The sequence below is a fragment of the Sparus aurata genome, chromosome 20 (genome assembly GCF_900880675.1).
Source record: "Sparus aurata chromosome 20, fSpaAur1.1, whole genome shotgun sequence".
NCBI lineage: Eukaryota > Metazoa > Chordata > Actinopteri > Spariformes > Sparidae > Sparus > Sparus aurata.
Genome location: NC_044206.1, coordinates 16,427,627 through 16,448,468, shown reverse-complemented (window position 1 = coordinate 16,448,468; position 20,842 = coordinate 16,427,627). Strand labels below are relative to the sequence as shown.

Below are 20,842 nucleotides of genomic sequence, written 5' to 3'. Positions count from 1 at the left end.
TGTCGGGTGCATCGTCGCTTGCAGTTAGTATGGTGACGTTTTTATTCAGAACATACTGTGGTGCATTTTTAAAAAGTCCTCTCTGTGTCGTTTGCACTGAAATCATGAAAGGCCCTGCACATCCGTGGTTTACACCCACACCAGTGATTTTAATTACTCGGCTGATCAGATCTCTTTTCAGGACTGTGTGGGCTCGTACACTCCGTGCTTCTTCGACGTCTCAGTCCCCCAAGGCCACAGCCGCCCCTACTTTCTCCACTGGCTCAGGCCGTCACTGCACTCGCATAAAACACAGAGCAAATAGTCAGAGCAGCCAATAAAATTAAGAGTGATAAATCATCAAAATGGTAAACAATTACGGCATAAGAACCGATATTCATTTAAAGTTTCTACGAGGAACTTCCTTGTGGACAAAAGTAAAATTGAATTTGTTTGCTTGTGTAGATCACATAGAGACATCCACACTTACATAAGACTCCTTCATAACCAGTTAAAGGTTCTTTGTAGCACAAGTTAAGGAGAGCATAAAATAGAGAAAAGAAAGGGTGTGTGATGCATTTTGTTATCTGTCCACATAACCTTTATGTTTACACAGCAGCCGAGGTTTAAATAATACATAAACACCACTATTAATTGGTTTGCAGGTGAGAAAGAAGGAAAGAAAAAAAATAAGAAGCAAAGTTTTGCCTGCAAGATGAAGAGCTTCCATTTGTTTACAGTCATCGAGCCATTTTCCTGGAATAAATCTGAATTCAGGCTCATCACTGTTCCTGATTTAAATGACACATATTGCACACTTCTGTTTCATTTTGTTTTGCTACAATTTCTTATTTCGTATCATAATCAAATTTTGTGTCTCTGGTCATTTTCAACTTTGTTTTCGTTTCGTTTTCGTGAAAGATGTGATGCATTTAAGGTGAGCCTGTTCCAAACTGTTTTCTTTTATGATTATGTAGAGCAGCCTATATGCTGGCAATGGATCGAGTGCTCTCTGCTATCTAAAACTATCAGCATCGAGTCGTTGTCAAAATTTAAAAACATGACAAATAAAAGGAATTCGTACAAGTCATACTGGATTTTGCAAGCATCAGTGTTTGACCTTGATTAAAGCTCTCTGTCTGCGTTCAAAATCCCGGTAGACAACCTCAGAGTTAATGATACACTGGGTTCGCATCGATTTCTGAGCAAGTTCAAATAAAACGGAAGCTACACATTCGAAGTATCAGAAGTGCAGCAGGGACAATTTAACAGGTGGGATATCTTTGGGGATTTTAAATTCTTGGATTAATGACAGCGCTCCCCTGCAAAACGTGGAATTTGATTTCTCCTGCTTTGTTTACACAGAGACTGGTGTGAAAACATGAAGACTGTGATTCTTGCCCTTCTGGTGTCGTTGGTTGTCGCTCAGGGTGAGCTGAAGCGCAGGAAACACAACAACCCTGCAGTCTGTTTGACCAAAGTTGAATGAGTCCTTCATTGAAATGCTGTGTTGATGAGCAGATTTTTAGAGCTAAATGAAAATGTGGCAGCCAAAATGCAGCTCTAGTTTGTATAACACAGTTGAACTTCATTATTTTTTTTCCCAGGTGAGGCCTTGACATGTAACTGCGGTGGCGTCAATCGGTGTTCGAGCCCTGTGAAGACCTGCAGCAGCTTAACTGAAGTCTGTGCCAGCATCAGCCTGACTGGATCCAGTAAGTGTTGGCTGCTGATCAGCAAATCAAACACTAGAGGAACAACTTGAAGACATTGTTTGATAATCCATCCTGTCTTTTCCCATGTTTTCGCAGCCATTTTCTACTCAAAGGATTGTATGGAATCAGACAAATGCATGGAGCTCAATCGTCCAGGTGCTCGCATGTCCTTCACATGCTGCAGCACTGATCTGTGCAACAAATGAGCACGACGCAGCGCATCTTTCATTAACTGAATAATCTACTCTCACATGTTGTGTATTGTAATAATAAAAATATGATTAATGTCAACCTGTGCTTTTTCACTTTATTTGCACATTTTAGCTTTTCTTTCTAACAACATTACATCTTCATATCCCACTTAATAGGTATATTCAAAATTTCTAATCATCAGTCAACTTAATCATGATTGAAAATGGAGACTTTTATGATTTTTTTGTAAACAAATATTTGATATTGTTCTCTAAAAAGACCCTGAGACAATAAAGGTCCTGCATACACTTGTATATATTACTCCCACACAGTTGATTCCAATAATGTGATTTACATCAGCCTGACTCTCCTGTTAACACTATTGCACCTTTCAGTGCAGGACCACCTTTTTCATTTTTTTGTATGTTTTGTTTTGTCATCATTGCCTTTAATAGATAGGTTCAAATGGGAGATTTAGCGAGTACAGTACCTGTTTTGCACTCATCCTGTTGTGAAACTGAAGGTTATGCTTCTACCAATATGTAATTCAATATTTTCATTTTATCAGCAGCCATAGTAATACATCGCCCAGAAGTTGAAGATCCTAAGACACACTTCTTTTAGTTCAGGATATCTGATCTGATCACACACAGGTTATGCTGAGCTTTTTCTGTCTCTCAGGCTGCTCCACCTTGTGGTAGAAAAGAGGCTGAAATGAGTAAAAAGGATTTTGTTTATTTTGCTGATGTGACTACAAGTGATTTTGTCATAATGATAATCCATAAATTCATTAATTTCTCCTTGCTTCCTCTTCAGATAAACACCAGCATTGCATCCTCATTGCATTTGCATAACATAAAGAGGAAATGGTCTGAGCAGTAAAAAAAATAGGATAATTAATTGATAGAAACAATTATATGATTATGTAAAACTTTATTCATAAGAAAGCAAAAATAGAGAGAAATGTGTGATGTCATCACTATGTTCCCATCAGCTTTTTTAGGGTTATAATAATTCAATTTAAAGCAAAGTTTCAAATATCGATTTTTCTTTTTTCGTACGCGTGAAATCCATATTTCATACAACCATCTTTAAAGCCAAAGGGGGAAAAAGCCAATGTCATCATTTATTACATGCTGAATTAAAAAAATATATATAATATAAAGGGAACAGATATCTAATAAGAAGAAGGAGGAGGAGGAGGAGAAGAAGAAGAAGAAGAAGAAGAATAGTATATGTATATATATTTATATATATATATATACATATATATATATATATATATATATATATATATATATATATATATACATATATATATACACATATAATGTGTCTGCTCAGTTGGCCCTGCTTCTGACGACTCACTTTTCGGCCATTTGATTGGTTTTGACACTGCATCACGTGACGCACCAATCCAGGAAGTGTTTTGGTTCCACAAGGCGGAAGCGTATAATTTACTGAACCTGAAAGTGTTTTGGAGAAAACGTCGTTAACGAGGAGCAACACGGTTATAACTCACCATTCGCAAGGCGGAGTGGACGTAGTCTTTCGCTGTTGGTAAGAGCGCCAACGTGTTGTTGGTTTCCTGTCAGTATTATTTCTTGTTAGCCGAGGTTAGCATTGCTAACTCGCCCCGTTGCTGTTAGCCTCGTAGCTAACTTACAGCTGGCTCTGTTTTAAGTAAAGATCAGCAGGTGTAGCCGGTGTTGTGATGTAAACAGTTTATCCTTATTATTCCGTACTTATGATCTATTCTCTTGAATTTGTTTATTAGATCCCGACGTTACCTACAAACAGATGTCAGTTTAAAGCTTGAAGGGTAATGTAATCAGAGCTGTGTGTCAGGTAATTTAACGTTATATAATCAACTTTTAAACTGTCCAGTGCCAGAACTTCTTAAGACACTATTGCTGATAGGATTACGTAGATAGATGACTGGTGAAATCTACACTACCCTGACAACTGACATGAAATAAATGTTACTTGGCGAATGATATTAGTTATGAGCACTTTTATTTGTATAATGAAATAAAGATAAAAGGTGCCATCAGTCCGAAACTAATGGGAAATGTACAGTTAAAACAGTTTCAATTTCATATATGAGACACCAAATCCTCACATTTAACAAACTGGAGCAAGCTAATGTTCTGCTTGAGACACGACAGAATCGACTAATCAGTTATCAAGTATTCAGGTGATTAATGATAATTACAATAACTGTTAGTGGCAGCCCTAACAGGTATTATACAAGGGACTATTGAATTCCACGTAGATTTGACTATTACTATAGACACTGCAGATCTATAAGATGACAAACTCTTTTACACTATAGTATTGTTTTGTGTTCTCAGAAGTAGATCCAATGATTTTTCATGTTTTTATTCTTCCATGTAGACCAGCCCTCTCAGATCACTCCACCACTGCCCTCCCGATCTGGTTTCCCCCCCAGGAGTTTGGATCCTGACCTTGCTCACCATCAGTGCCTGTTTGTCCAGACTCCCGTCTTCGACCTTGTTAACCTTCAGTTTCAGTCCGTCTCAGGCCGTCTCATCCACAACAGTCTCCATCTCTGTCTCTGTCAATGGCTGGGCGTGGTGGAGGAGCAACCAGGCCTAATGGCGCCGCAGCAGCAAACAAAATCTGCCAGTTCAAACTGGTGTTGCTGGGGGAGTCAGCGGTGGGCAAGTCCAGCTTAGTGCTGCGCTTCGTCAAAGGCCAGTTTCATGAATTCCAGGAGAGCACCATTGGAGGTAAGAGACAAACATGTGTTTCTAGACTTTTAAAGGATTTAATTTTGGGGGGTTTGGTTTTCTTATTAGTTAGATTGTGTTGCTGTGTACATACGGGATGAATAGTGTCTAAAATGTATCAATGTTTCTTCAAGATTAATCAATAAGCCTAGGAAATGTCAAAAATGTTTTGTCAGAGCCCAAAGTGATGTCTGCAAAGTGCTTCTTTTGTTCAACTAACAACTGAAAAACCCCAAACTTCAACTTCAAATCAACTTTACTATCAACTTTACTAACTTTACTATCAAAATAAATATATATTAGACGGTGGAACCAGAAAGTATTTGACTTATAAAATAGTTGGAGATAAATTTTCTTTTGATAGACCGGTCAATGCAGCTCTTTGTTGGGTGACATGGAGTCTGTGTCTGAGTTAATTTGAAGTGATTTGACTACAGCCTTAGTGAAAATCAGAACGCAGTCTCTCAGGAGCATGGACTTTGGACTAATGCATCACCATTTCACTGATCTGTGTTGTCCCACTCTCCTCAGCTGCCTTCCTCACTCAGACTGTCTGTCTGGACGACACCACTGTGAAGTTTGAGATCTGGGACACAGCGGGTCAGGAGCGCTATCACAGCCTGGCTCCGATGTACTACAGAGGCGCTCAGGCAGCCATTGTGGTCTATGACATCACCAACACAGTACGTGCAGGGCAATAGACGGGGACTTATCAGTCAGTTGCAACATGATAAACTCTTGCTTAAACAATTTTGTTGTTACTTTCAGTTTCAGTTGTACTTCACTTTAATGTTTTACTGATAAGAAGTACAAATACTGTAAAGTTGTCGTCTGAATACACCCTGTTAGATCAAAATTAATAAAGTTCTGTCACTCAATAGGACACTTTTGCACGAGCGAAAAACTGGGTGAAGGAGCTGCAGAGACAAGCCAGTCCCAACATAGTGATCGCTCTGGCTGGAAACAAGGCGGACATTGCAAACAAGAGAGCTGTAGATCTTCAGGTATGAAGTATAAATCAACTTTGCATGTACAGGACAATGATACGAGATATTGTAAATCTGCTTTGTTTTAATTAAAGTTGTCAGCACAGTAAATGTCTAATATTACTCTCAATATCAAAATTCTTAGGAGGCACAAACATACGCTGATGACAACAGTCTACTCTTCATGGAAACCTCGGCCAAGACTGCCATGAATGTCAATGAAATTTTCATGGCTATCGGTAAGTGCGTCATTCTGTTCAGTCAAATATTTCATTCCACTGCTCCCTAAAATTGATATTTCAGGCTGCGGCTTAGTTTACCACCCCCTTATTTCTGCAGACAGGATTAATTACACACAAATGATAAAACTGGAACAGCTTTTCTGGCCGGATATGAATTGAATAGGTACTGTTAGATGGTGGGAGAAAGAAAAGTCAGTTGATAAACAAAACAAATCAGTATGGGGTGTAGCATGTGTCGTGGGGAAAAAATTATAATTGGTGTTTAATCGTAATTCGTGCTCTAATATAATTATCAGTGTGCAGTGTTTACACAAGTGTGCATAGCACGTGCACCTGACCATATAGGCCTGTGTTCCACCGTACAGTCCTGAAGAGACTCATTGAGATAGAGTAGCAGAACTGTGTCTCGCTCAATCTTGAACTAGAACTTGTGAGTGTGAGAGAGGAAAGACTGTCATGGCTTTATGGAAGAAACGTATCAGTGTATCTATATGTCTCATCCTGTATCCCATTTGAAAATATATCAACGTACCTTTTAAAAGGCCTTAAACTGAAGTCGGAAAGAGCTGCTTGCGTAACGTGAGGGAATAAATTCATTATTTGAAGATACTTAATAAACAAAACATAGCTGCTAGCCTGCTGCTAACTGTGGATGCTACATGTTAACTGGCTGCCACAGTTTGTTTGGCAGTTAACACTGTAGAGATGGGCAGGAAACAATCAAATCAAACCAGAAACATTGTGGTTATTTGGCTTGTGTTTCAACTTTTACACTATCAGCTAGTTGGCTCATGTAACAGCACAAATGACTAAAAAGATAACACCAAAGATTTTTTTCCTGTGACACCTGCTGGAAAATCGATGGATGCTTCATTAAACAGAACAGTGTAAACTTTGTTTCCTCTGTCAAATCTGCTCTATTTCAACATCTGCGTTTCGGTCCCTTTAGCAAAGAAGCTACCGAAGAGCGACCCCCAGGGAGGTGCAGGACAAGGTGGTCGGACCAGGACAGGAGTGGATCTACAAGAAGCTGCTCCTCAGGGGCGCAGCGGGCAGTGCTGCGGCGGAGGCAATTAGCAAGTACAAAGCAACGAACTTAGAGAGAGTGAGCACCTGAACATCGTTGTAAGGACAGCACGTAGCTAAAAACCCAGAGAGGCAGGAGAGGGCAGAGCCACTCGCCACCCCTGCACTTAAACTGAGATTACAGATGAGATTATCTGGATCTTCTTTGATTTAAGGAACATTTTTTTTTAAAAGAATCATAAGCTAGAGGGAATTACCAAGATCCCTCACTACTTCTGTCCCCCCCCCCTTGTGTATCTATCTACCTCCCTGTTCATCTTCAGCCTGTCTCAGTTGATTGAATTCTGTCTTAAATAATTTTTTTTGAAGGGTGATGCTTTTGCCATTTTCCCTCTGTGTGAGTGTGTCTGTGTTATGTATGTTTATGTAATTAGTACATACTCATACATTTATATCGTCAGTTTACTTTTCTACTCTCGTCATTTCCCTCTACATTGATCATCATTATGAAAGATACAAATACCCGACTATTAATGCTGAATTTGCAAAGGAGAGAGCAAGTGATCTAAAAGGATTGTTGTTGTATTACAGTGTAGATCGCAGCATTTCTTTCTTTTTAAGGACCTCACGTGACATGACGCAGTTATAAGAAAAACGCTAGACTGTGCTTATTGAAGCTGGTCATGATTTAATAGGCTACACATCTGAAGAGGTTTCTGAACTGTCCAACAAATGCAGTTGTTTGCATTCATTGTGTATTGATACCTGTAACACCAGAGAGTTGTTAGCCTTTTATAAAAAAAAAAAAAAAAAAAAAAGAAATGTGAAAATAACTTGTAAATCTAAAAAGTAATAAATAACATGCAAGATTCTGTTTGTTTTCGAGTTGTTTTGCTCTGGTATGGTACGGAGGACATTTCTAATGAGTATTTGTTTGGGTGTTTTGATGTCTGTTGGCAGTGGAGATTCGGTGCATGGTGGGTTCAAACCATTCTGGCCTCATTGGTGTAAGATGCAGTAAAGCCACTATGAGCAGAAACAGTGTTTTAAGATTGTTACTACAAAATTAAGACACTGCTCTTTTTTCCTGTACATAATGTGAAAAAGTAGTGACCATGTCGCCAAAGACTCTTGATTCATGTCAACTACGTCATGCTAATTCTCTTTTTGATTATAAATTGGAATCGGAAAAAACATTATATTTATTTCTTGAGATTTATTTTGTATTGATTTCCATGATGACATTTTGTCTGAAGGGTAAGTCCACCAATTTCACACCTTAAAGGTGTGTTAACAGGTCTTGGGGACAACTTCTGCATATGTGAAAAAAGTAGTATAAGGCCTTTTGTTGCTCCATAGGAAGCTGTGTGTACCAAATTGCATTGTGGGTAATGTAGGTGACAAAATTAGTGTAATTAAAAAGGTAATACCTCTCGTTCTTTTGTACTGATTTTGATCATTTGTTTTTCAACTGTGCATTATGAGTCCATGAGCCCAGTTTTATCGAAGTGCTGTATTGAACCTGTGGACTGTCTCTCAAAGCCTGAAGCCTACTTTACCCACATTGCAATTTAGCCACTGAGTGACATCAATTCATCAGATTTCATGCCGCTTCCTCTGGAGCCACAGAAGACTTTATACAACTTTTTTCACACATGCAGTAGCACTCCCCGAGAATTGTAAACACACTTAATGTGTTAAATTGGTGGAGTCATCCTTTAAACTGGATTATAAAGATTATTTCTAAGATGAGCTATGATCATATGCCAACCTTGGTGCATTCAGTGTAGATAAATGGCACTGAGACCATCTTTTAATCAGGACTGTCTCGTATTTGAATCAAAATGGCCTGTCCAAATTCAACAAACAACATAACGGCTTTTATAGCAGGAGCATAAAGAGAAAAGCTGACCTATGTTTTCTTTATACCTTGTTATTTCCTAATTTTCAGATATTTTCTTAAAGAAAAAAAGCCACAAATGGCTTCCATGGGATTCATTCTGGCTTGTGCAGTGACAACAATACACATTAAATAGCTGTATTGTTTCGCTAAATTCTCATTTTATTCTATATAATAGTCTTGTTTGGCAGCCAACTCAGAGATATATCAAGGTGTGTCGCTGCCTTCTCTTTAAAGCTAGCATCCGTAGGGCTGCTCAATTAATTGAAATTTTAATGAAATTGCATCCAGAAGCTGTAATTTTTTAATAAAATGTATGAACAAACAGCATCATAATGAAAAACTTTAAGGTTGCTATATTCCCTTGCCTACAAATATTGATGCAAAAATGATTCCCTCTCATGATGAAACATATCCAAATTTGACTGTCTGTGAAAATAATTGCAATATGATTCTCTTACCATATCAGCCCTCGTCTTTAGCATACGTGGATTTTATCCTGCTGTCTCTCACCTTCTCAAAATTTGTGAAGGAGCGCAATGGGACTTTGATACAGTCTGAGGTTCAGTTCGATGGACACCAGCTTCGGACTGAATACACTGATTTGGAACAAGGACGTTGTTGTCCATTGTTAGCAATGTTATTCATAAAACTTTGAATTACCATTATTACATGGGCTGGGAACAGATATTTGAACCACTAACTAAAAATTGTCTGAGTCAGATATTTGGCCTCATGTCTGCAGTTTTAAAATGATTAGATCTATAAAATGTTAATTTGTGAGCGCAATAGAAACGGCATCAGCACATCGTTCCAACCACCAGATGGCAGCACCACGCTTGATTCCAGATTCAGAGAGAGAAATGGGTCCTGCTGATTGTGGCCATTAATTAACATGTGGTCAGTGTTACATAGTATGTAGGAAAACACATTATCTGTTCTTGCATTTGCATGCGTGCCCGTATGAGTGTGTGTTTGTGTGAAAGTGTAGTGTGCAGATTGACTGAGCAAAAATCCATTACTGACAAAGTGAGAGGGGGGGGGACTCCTGGTGTTGTGGTGGTGGTGGAGTGCTTCATTTGCGCTCACCTGATTATTCTACAGCTCATTTTTAAAGCGGGTTTCTCCGGGTAAATGCAGCAGTTTACTTTGTTGTGATGAATGGTGACCTTTTAATAGAGGCGCCTGAAGCTCTTTGAGGTTTGAGTATATCAGTTAAAGACACTGTATGATATATTAAATATATAAATATTAAAAGGCATCCATGCGGAGGAGGTCCTCTGAGGCCGTTAAGGTTTTCTCTGACTACAATATCATATAGTTAAAATGTGTCAGTTTGTTTGGTGCACCAAGCTAAAGCTAATGTAGTCTGATGCCGTAAATCTTTCTTGAATGAAGATTATAATGTTCACTTCTGTAGAAAAGGTATGTTAATAATCCAATAAATGTTTTGTATTAAAGGAATCAGTGGTGAAAGGAGCCCTAACCTCTGGTAGTATAATGCTGTCTATCTGTTGCAATAAATCATATCAACTTAACTAATACTCAACATTAAAGGTGAAAAAAGCAGTTCTGGAGATCAATAGTGGATTGCTAAGTCTCTTTCCCACAAAAAAAAACAAAAAAAACCCCGAAACAAATATATGTGTAGTAAAATATTACTTACCTAAAAGTCAGAGTCACCCATATAATTAGTACTTGAGCAGGAGTCTTAAAGGGATAGTTCGGACCTGTCAGCTCTACCCCTGTGTGGAGAAGCAGCCGACAGGGAAGCAGAGCATTGTTCCGCTAAACTCGTACAACAGCAAGAAGTATTTTAGCCACCTTAAAGAAAGTACGCTAAAAAGATATGTATCTGTTTAAGTGTACGGCATCAAAAAAAATCTTTTTCGCTTTACATTGCTTCAAATAGCCGTGTGATACAGTGTGGGGCAGGTGCAGCTTCATTTATGCGTAGGAATTTGGACATTCTACCATTCAGGGAATGTAGTGCCAAAGGAGAGGGCCGTCTGACGACAATGTAAAGCACCAAAAATAACTCTTTCTGTTGGTCCCATTTAGAAGTACAATGCTCTGCTTCACTGTCGGTGCCAAGCACGTCTTCTCCATGAAGGGGAAGAGCTGACCGTCATTTACTGCAGGTAATACACTGACTAGGCATAAGTACCTCATACAACCCCACATCAAAAGACCTGAACGATTCCTTTAACACTTCTGCTCAAGTAGAACCTTTTACCTAAATAATATTTTAACACTTTCGCTACTTTCTGGCATTTTTTTACAACACTTCTTTTTTGCTCTAGTGTGACCATGCAGCTAAAGATGTTAGACTCTAAATGAAGTATGGGTGTGTTACTGATTACTAAGTGGGTCCACTGATGTGATGATTCTTCTTTACATGAGCTACTGCTACGCTATGTTTTAACATTTACCATTTAACCTCGCTTTATAAACACATCCATTGGATAACAAGTTTCTCCTTTGTGGCACTCTGAGCGTGAATTACACCAACATACACGTCCGGCAGGCAAATCCAAACAAGAAGATTTGAGAATGGACTCATTCATGTTTTACCCAGAGACGGGAAATACTAATGCAGGAATACATTTGCTTTTAAAGGGTTCTTTGTGCTCCGACTCACAGGTACACAAGACGAAGCTCTGTTCTGTTGCTCTGAGCCTCTGTGTAAACATGTAAAAATAAAACTACAACCAAGTAAAGATTTTTACACCGGAAATGGTGTGAAGTGTTTTTTAAGGCTGACAGCCCTGCTATTGTGGTTTTGATGCCTCAGACCTAACATTAAATCTGCTTTTTAAGCCATGTGTACACACACACACAAACACTCACACACACACACACACACACTCGCCTCAGAGACAGGCAGAGTCTCTGCCAAAAGCAGGCGGCCGCTCCGCTCACAGTAAATGATTTCTCATTTGTCGAGCTGTCAATCAAGACGTGTTCTGTCAGAAAAGGAAACTAATTTCATACTTGGCCTCTGTGAATCATAATGGTGTGAGAGCTGGACTGAAATTGCTCGTGCTCACAGGAGGAGATTCGCGGACTAAAGGAAATGTGCCCTGAAAAATAAAACGCAGCCACAAACCATTTACATGCTCGCATCTTTGTTTGTTTCTTCTTTCATTCGTACATGAAATTAAACAGGTAGAATGGCCAGAAGCTAGCTGTCAGCACGGTGTGGTTGTCATAACAACGGGGGTTTTCGGATTAGCTTTAGTGCTGCAAATGTGTTTTTTTAGCTTGAGAAGCCGCCACCGGCCCCGTTCAAATGGGACGGAAAAACAGTCAAACATTTCCAAACGCTCGCTCTGATGGATTCCTTCTATCTTCCTGGACAGAAAGAAATGTCATTAAATACCAAGGGCACGGGGACACGCTATCGGGATTGCATTCTGTGGGTTGAGATTTCTGCTGATAGCGATAGCATGTGTGATGTGGTGCAATAATTGTGTCCTATCTATAATGAAACATCTACCCGTGTTGGCACTGGATAGGAAGCTGGTGAGGGAGGATCCCGGCTAAAGCCCCTTAAACAGTCGTTGAAAGGGGAGTGATTTATGAAAATATCTGGCATTATGTCAAATTGTGCTTGCTGAACCCTCGCGCTGTCTCGGTAATACGTGCACGCGTTCACTTACTACTCGTCAGGCAGCTGAAGCGGCTTGTTTAAATATTGAAGGAGTCGAGGTTTGATATTTCTGACAAATACGCCGGAAGCTGGTTAGCTTAGCTTAGCATAATGACCGGACACGAGGTAACTAAATGCACCGCCAAACATCGCTTATTAACATGTGGTGTGTTGATTGTTTAATTCATGCGAAACCTAAAATGCAAACAAGGAGATTTGTGATTTCAAGTGGGGTTATTTGAGGACTATTTACTGGATGGGAGCGATTGGCAAACATTGGAGACCCCCGTTTTCCAGTCTTAATGCAAATTAAATGGCTCAGTGTTTCACAACATCAGATTTTGACTTTTATAATGGCGGCGAAAGAAATGAATTTCCCTATCGTCCATCATCTCCTCAGATATGATTTTGTGCGGTAGTTGTAGCCCCATACTGTGGTAGTGTCTATCAAGCTAGTTACTGCATCTTCTTCTTTTCTTTTCTTTTTAATGGCGGGGGGGTGGGCAATCACTTTTGTCAGCGTGACAAAGCACGACCATCAATAAATTATTAGAGACTTTACACTATGTTATCATATGTGTATTATTAACACAACATCAATATTTCCATTTGAAATATCTCAGTCAATACAGATATAATGTGACATCCCTAAACTAAACTGAGCGCTGAGAGGGAGAGGCACTTCTTCTGAGAGGGAATCATTGCCGCCTCGAGCTTCCGCTGCAGAGAAGTGGACTCAAGTGACATTGACCCTCAAGGACGGAGGGGACCAATGGAATGATGACGATACATTTACCCAGAATGCATTGTGATCTTGAACTATTTTCATCAGCCCGCTTTTCTGAGATGCTTTCACCATCATTCATCCTCAATCATTAGGCCCTGCCGCGGAGTAATTGTGTCGTTTGTTAAATGCCCCCTCAGACCTTCCCCTGCTCGTTCTCAAAGTGTCCACACATGATGTAGGCTCATATTGCTCAGTGTCGGAGCGAAGTGAAGTAATGCATGTTCAATGAGCACTGGGACACGTTGCATTGCTGCCCTTGATGACTTCATATGGCTTTTCATAGTAAGGACTGAAATGGAGAAGGTCATCCTATGCCAGGTATGTAGATAAACATGGTGTTTAAGAAATCTCACTAAATGTCTCCTGATGTAATATCATCTAATAAATCGTTATCTTAAATTGTTTCACATGGTTGAATAAGTGGAATATGCTAAAATGACCAACTGGAAATGCAAGAAATGTACAAACACCAACATGATATCTGGCTCCAGGAAGTCCCCGGCAAATAAGGAGAAATCATTTTGTTTTGATGACAACCATCATTAATAAATGATAAATTAAATTGTCCATTAAACCTTTGTTAATTGTTATAAAACAATTGCTAATTATGAAATTGTATCTTATCTTATTAAGAGTTTATCAGCCTTTACAGTTGCTTGACAAATGGTTTATAAAGCATTTCATTGATTAATAGTTGATTAATAACTATTAACTAAGTAACTATAAACTAATTCCAGCTATACTGTGAGAAACACTAGGACAGAACATGTGAATGTTTTGGTGATATGTTTCACATTCTGTAGTAATAAAGCATCTAAAAGTGAAGTTCTTATCAGATTGACCACGGACAAAATGTTGTCATCAAGGGGTCTGTGGTCTGTGGCTCTTGTGTCAGTTCTGTGTCCTTGGTGTGGAAATATTTGAGAGCCACTGGGTAAAAAGAAAAAGTGAAAGTCAGGCTTTTGTGGAAAAAAAAAACCGTGAACAAATAAATATTTTTCTTTTTCCTTTTACCGAAAAAAAGAAAAAGTAAATGGTTGAAAGTAGAGGTCAGGCACGCAGGTGGTCGAGTGGTTAGAGCGCATGCCACATACGCAGCTGACCCTAGTTCGGTTCCGGCCGGAGGTCCTTTGCTGCATGTCACATCCCCCTCTCTCTCCCATATTTCCTATCTGTCTACTGCTTAATAAAGGTGTCTATGCTGGAAAAAATCTTTAAAAACAAACAAACAAAGAAAGCAGAGGTCAAAACACCACATTCTGAAATCTGTTTGGAAGACCTTTAGTTTCGGTGAAAGGAAAAAAACTGCTTCAGAAAAGTCTGTTTAATTTACTAACATTTGCCACTTTTTTTCTGTCTTATCTTGAATTTACTGACTAAGGGTTGATAACGAATGTAAAGTCCAGAAATCTGTTAGGTCTGCTCAAAAGGTGCCTCTCGCTGCCGCCACTGCGGTGGACTAATAACTGTCTGTCCGATCGAGTCGGGAGTTGATTATTGTAGTCACGCTCAAATTCTCTTTACTGCCGAAAGGGTCTACGCTGCTCCAAACTGTGAACCGCAGTCATTATCGAGCTCCGGAGCTTTTCACAATGCCGCTGTTCTTCTCCCGCACACTCTCGCTCCATCTTTTTAAATGAGCCACTCTTATCCCTTCAAGTGCCATCTCAATCAAACTTTGAAGTCAAAAGGCAAAATGAATACATTCTCCGAAAAAGGGGGGTGGTGGTGGGGAAACAACGTTGCCATAGTGACCAGGTTAAATTGAAATGTGCGAGGGTTGATGAGCGGCCGGGTTCTTGGTAATTCTGGGACCAGAGGAAAAAAAAATGTCCCTCTAATGAAACCACTCGAGATGATGATTGAAACTTTGATGCTGGGAACCTGCTGATTGGAGCTTCATGGAAACTGAGCGACCAATTATATCCAATGAATTCTGAACCTTAACAACATGAGGCTGCCTTGGTGGGAGCATCCAGTTTGGGCTGGCTTGGAGTTGTGTTCCTTTGTATCCAGAGACACACAAGCAGAGACATCAGGAGCACTTGATGAGCCGTGATATCTTACACCCCTTGTCGCTGCTTGCATGTGCACACAATGCGCACCTTTTATTTTTAGGGGCGGCTGCCTTGTGGCGGGGTTAAGCAGGGTGCCAGAGGACTTCAATGAGAAGGACATAGCTCAAACTCCAAGTATGTTTCCACCATGCATCCATCAGGGTCCGGCTGACAGCTGACTTAAACGCACACACCCACCAAGTTGGATGCAGCGTTTACAAGCATGTGCCCCGCGTCACCGTACTCTGAAATTCATCCGCAGGCATTTGCTTTTGAACATAGCCCAACAATGTTAATGAGGGGGGTCTAAAGGGGGTGGGATTAGGGAGCGATGGCTGGTGGTAGGCCACGCAGCACACAAACAAGACCTAAAGGTGGAGAGGATTTGACATGGCAGTGTGATACAACATTTTCCTTTGACCCCTCGACCAATTTATCTTACCCCAAGTGGTTGTTATGCGGTGGACGGTTTTAATAGAACCGTTTATGGACGTACATTAGCATTGTTTTAAGGCTGTAAATAAGCCGGGAGGTGTTTTACAAAGACTTTTACAAAGAGGTCGGGCAGACTTTCACTGGACAGACTGAGCAAGTAATAGAAAGGCTGAATAGGAGGACAATCAGCATTAGACAAAAACACACAGATTTCCACAACACCTGGAGGGTCGATGGGTCGATGGGTCTCGGCCTAGATCAGATCCTAATAAAGAGATGGATACTGAAATATTTTATCACTTTCTCTAATTTAGCAAGATAGAGAATTTTCTTTTTTTGTGCATTTTTCTTAATTTCACAGGTAATAATAATCCATGGATCTTGCTGAAAAGTGCCGGGTATCTATGAGTAAGCACATAGATGACACAGATGGATAGGACTCTGTGGCGTTGGCGGAGGTATACTCCCTACCGAGTGCCATTATAGTAACACTATTAGGTAGACAGATAATACAGAGGGAAAAATCATGTTTTGGCTGAAAATACTTGTTTTGATTGCTTCAAACAATGCTTGAGATGCTTCTGCTTGTTGTAATAGATGTCTTCTGTCGCAACAGATACGACTGGAAATTGTCCTGAGCTCTCCTTAAAAGTATCCAGATGTGTCATGCTTAGAGAATATGGAAACGCAGCCTCAAACTGCGATCACAGAATACATAGGAATAAAACAAAGTTAAGATGAGCCACCATAGTTAAAGATAAGAGCAAATAAATAGTACACACCAGTGTAGAGTTTAAAGATCAGCCATCAGAAAGGCTCTGCTATAGAAATATATCGCAATGCTGTAAAAGAAAAGTGAGCGTGTATGCAATCTAACTATAAGATTACTATTTATTAATGATGGTTTTTTAAATGTCATTGTCAATAAGTTCTTTTTAGCGAAGACATACGGTTGATAAATTTAAAGCGATCAGAAGAATTACAAGACATTCTCGTAGTCTCTTTAAGTCAAAACTGACCATATTTGTAACTTAAGAGTCCAATTTTCAGCTATTTGCTGTTTATATGTCCTGTCAGAATGCACAAATATATATATATATATGACCTCAGTATTTCTAAAAATCCTGGCTAAGGCCCATGTGTGCAGCCTGCTGAAAATGTCCGAACACTAAAACACCAAGAAAACCACATTTATTCAGTTTACCAAAATCAAATGTACTGGAAAAAAAAAAAAAAAAACGTTTGATGGTCTTAGAAAACGCTGCATTTCGCCTCTACATTGATATTCCCCTCACTGCTTTGACTGTCTCCATACGGTCCTGCACACACACACACACACACACGCTCACTAAAAAGTGAATCATGTTGGTTTAAGCAAATCTAAATGTTACATTTCAAACAGTCTCCTCACCGGCTCTGTCTTCTCTCACTGATTCATTTATTTGTCTCCCCCCTCCTCCCCTCTTCCTCTCTGTCCCTCTCCTCCTCGCGCGCAGCGGTGTGGTATCTCAGTCTCGCAGACGGCACTTGGCTCAGCGCGCGCGCACACACGCGAACACACACACTCCCAGCGTGCTTCATCTCTTTCTTTGACTCGCACGCGGGACTGAAACGCCCGCAGCTGAGCTCGCGCTGTAATCTGTGACAGCCTGAGATGGACAGCAGCAACGGAGCAGCCGAGGACGCGTCTCACACAGGTAGGAGGGGGAAAAAAACGTTTAATTTGGACATGCCGTGGCTGTCGGTGTGTTTGTGTCGCTTTGGACACACGAGGACTGCTCCTGTGTGTCGACTGAATGTTTTCTGAGACATGTTTGTCTGTGACATGAGTCATGAGTGCGTGGAAATGCGTTTGTTTGGGCTAAAGCTGATTGTTTGCTAATGAGAAAACACTTTATTGTCCCTCATTAAGCACATTAGATGGACAGCGTGTCTGTAGGTGACTTACTTTTCTCACATTAACATAATATTTCCTCAGTACAAGTGTTGTCTACTTTATGCGTGTGCGTATTTCATATAATGTAGTTCTTGAGCCAACTTGTTGTGGATGTTTGGGGAGCCTTCTTGTCAGGATGCGAACGTTTTGCTCCGTTAACGTTTGTTGCCTTCAATTTGCAATAGTTTAAATCTTCTAGGTGAGAGAGGGATCAATTCCTGTCTGTGATGGAGGTCAAACGCTATAAACCAGGTTGATGAATGGAGTAATTATTTAAACCTTGGCTCTGACAACAAAAGTCTCAGTCAAGTTGTGTGTATGTGTGTGTGTGTGTGTTTGTGTGTTCTGTGGAAGAAGTTAGAAATTAAGAGACTGCTTCTATTGACATTCAGCTGCTTCGTCGGTTCTCAGTCCACTTTCAATAGATGTTTTCTCACACAACCTATTGATTGTAGGGCAACATATACCATATATGTCGTCATCGTGATATGACATACAAGGCTGCATTATAGTAAAATGACTGAATTTGAGCTTTCTGAACCAGCCCAATCATTCTATCCACATTACTGGTGATTATTTATCAGAAATCTCACTGTGTCCGTATTTTATGAGTTCCAATAATCACCCCTACAGTATTGATGCAATATCGATATCGAAGTAGGGCCTTTTTGGTAAAAAAAAATACTGTGATTTGAACATTTGGGAAATGCTTTTGAGAAGATTTCTAAATTATGAGATATACATGGTGAATTGTGATGTAGCCTAACAATATTGTGATATTATTTTAAGGCCATAACTCCCAGCCTTAGGCAGGGCAATATATCATTATCGTGGTACAAGAATATGGGACATCTTAGATTTAGATATTGTTATATCATGATATGACTTAAGTATCGACTTTTCCTGGTTTTAATAGCTGCATTTCAGTAGGCTAATTTATTTACTTACCAGTCCATTTTTTTTACTGCTTGATACAAGAGGCAAATTTCAGTGGCTCTCATTTTCCCTTGACTTGTCTTCAAGAGAAATCTGTTTATTTTGTTTGATTTAGGGCTTATTGGTTACTTGAGAGTTACATGCAGGGGTTAGATGCTGATAAATGAACTCCCATCCAAAATTACCTTAATCATTCTCGCATGATTAATTTTTGCCAAGTAGAGCTATTCAAGTCAAAAATTCCTGCAGTTTTTCATATCGCATTATACATCGAGGGGAAAAAGCCAAAATATTGCCTACTATATTGATATTCCTCAATTTATTTTGATATTTGATTTTGTTTTTGAGGAGACTTCCAAATATCCAGATATATAGTACAGTTTATTTTGTATCATGATATGGCCCTACAAATATTTGGACATTGTTTTAAGGCCTTATCACCCGGCACTAGTTGGTTATGTGTTCAGATAGAAAAAAAACATGTCATTGTTTTCTCAAACAGGCTCAAACCAAATGTTATTTATTTTACTGTCTTTGAGGACAAAGCAAACTGCAAGTATGCACATGTCAGAGGCTGGGATCACTGAGTATTTTTTGCATTTTGCTAATTAAAATGATTTAGATCACTGGGGCACCCCACTAGCTCATCTGGTACAGCGCATGCCATGTACTGAGGCTAAGTCCTTAGCACAGCGGAGCGGGTTTGATTCCAGCTTTGGGCCTTTTGCTGCATGTCATCCCCTCCTTCTCCCCAGTTTACTGTCTGCCTATGACTGTCACTGTCAAATAAAGGTTAAAAAAACAACCTGAAAACTAGTTACTAATTAATTTTCTGATTGCCTAACAGAGTGTTTGATTTATAGCCTTAACTGTGCCCAAATGCATCCTCATCTACATTATCGACTATGTTGAAACACCTTATGTGTGGGCTTTCCTTGTGATATTTCACCTCAGTCAGTTTCTTCCTATAGTATGCGTCTCACACTGTCATTATCGTGAGTGTTGCCATGGCATACTCAGCTGCTGCTCAATTCAAGCAGAGTAGACCCACTTAAACACCCAGCGCTGGCCACATCATCATCTTCTGCATCCTCTTTAAATGACCTTGCTCTCCTCCGTCCCCCTCTGCGTCAGCTCCAAACCTAAATGGCTCCAAATGACGCCCGCCTGCCTGCCAACCACCGTCGCACCGCAGAAGAGATGTTCTTTCCAACTGCATGCAAGCAGTCATTTTCGCTGTGAACAAAAGGTCCTTGATTCATCAAATCCTGCACCTCCTACTGCCCACTCTCCAGAGTGATGCTGTAATTTTCACTAGCACTCCCCTGTGTGAGGTTGGGGGAGTTTGTAGTTTTTTTCCCCCCCTGTACCTTCGGTGATTCTGTCAGTCTCTTAGGTGTGTTCACAGCTGGCCCAGACTCACACTGTCTAAAACACATTAAGACTTAAATTCACAACACCAGCCTCCTAAAGAAAGGCAAAGCTCAACTCAACAGACAGATGAGCAGACGGATTACATCTTACTCAATGGGTATCGGCTTTAAAGCTGCTTTGAAAATAAAGTGACAGTCTGAGCACATCTCCAGCTCAAGTCCTCTAAAAGGCAATTTCATTCACTAGGAGCATAAAAAATTCCATTTCTCTAGACCACTGCAGAATGACCTGAGAGGTGTGGTTAGCAAGCGGGTACAACAAATGGGGGGCAAGACCACCCAGAGTATTTTTAAAGGCAACCATAGGGGCCACTGGAGAGCAACAACTGCTTAAATATAAGCCCATGAACCTGTCTTACCTGTCTCTTACCCAGAGCTTAATATTTACTGTATATGCTGATTTATTTTACAGCTGGTTGATGAACAAAAAAATTATAAATATATCAAACATCTGCTGTTGTGTATTATTAAAAAGGGAAGACAAATCCCGAAAAACTGAAGATAAAAACAAAACTACATAAATAACAAAACAGAAAAAGGGCAGGAAAAACGCAAAGACAGGAAGTGGAAAGTCACAACAAGACATGAGGTTGAACCCTCCAAAAGGAAACATCTAAACTGAAAACCCAAATGATGACATTTCCTAATGATTGTCAGGATTTGATACTTGTCTAAATATCTCTGGGGTATGAAAAGGTCCCAGGTAAGTTTTAATGGCTGGTCAAACACAAAAAAACTCTGGCCACACTAGTCTGTGGCACCCAACCCTTTGTTAAAAAACTGAAAAATCTATAAACTATTTTTTTAAAGGCT

At 39.9% G+C, this 20,842-nt stretch overlaps 2 protein-coding genes across 5 annotated transcripts in view; both read left to right on the top strand.

Annotated features, from left to right (window-relative positions):
• Positions 1-3,281: 3,281 nt before the first annotated feature.
• LOC115571704 (ras-related protein Rab-5C-like) lies at positions 3,282-8,327 on the top strand. Of its 2 annotated transcripts, XM_030401245.1 has the most exons (7): positions 3,286-3,446; positions 3,664-3,734; positions 4,284-4,639; positions 5,171-5,322; positions 5,521-5,643; positions 5,771-5,864; positions 6,817-8,327. In XM_030401245.1, the coding sequence occupies exons 3-7, from the start codon at positions 4,471-4,473 to the stop codon at positions 6,942-6,944; spliced, it is 666 nt and encodes a 221-aa protein (XP_030257105.1). In that variant the 5' UTR covers positions 3,286-3,446; positions 3,664-3,734; positions 4,284-4,470; the 3' UTR covers positions 6,945-8,327. The 2 variants fall into 2 exon arrangements, with proteins under 2 accessions (XP_030257104.1, XP_030257105.1); XM_030401244.1 differs by lacking the exon at positions 3,664-3,734 and having other exon boundaries at positions 3,282-3,446.
• An 8,867-nt stretch (positions 8,328-17,194) lies between these two features.
• Positions 17,195-20,842, top strand: part of LOC115571360 (zinc finger protein 385B-like) — an 81,539-nt gene continuing 77,891 nt past the window's right edge. The window contains exon 1 of one of the 3 annotated variants that reach the window (XM_030400731.1): positions 17,195-17,421. In XM_030400731.1, the coding sequence (XP_030256591.1) occupies positions 17,379-17,421 (43 nt within the window). In that variant the 5' untranslated portion in view covers positions 17,195-17,378. The remainder of the gene's footprint in view (positions 17,422-20,842) is intronic. The other 2 variants (XM_030400728.1, XM_030400730.1) reach the window with 2 other exon arrangements.

Coding starts and splice junctions, on each gene's coding strand:
- LOC115571704 (XM_030401244.1), top strand. CDS start 4,471: ATGGCTGGGCGTGGTGGAGGAGCAACCAGGCCTAATGGCGCCGCAGCA. Junction 4,640..5,170: donor CCAGGAGAGCACCATTGGAG/GTAAGAGACAAA, acceptor CACTCTCCTCAG/CTGCCTTCCTCACTCAGACT. Junction 5,865..6,816: donor TGAAATTTTCATGGCTATCG/GTAAGTGCGTCA, acceptor CGGTCCCTTTAG/CAAAGAAGCTACCGAAGAGC.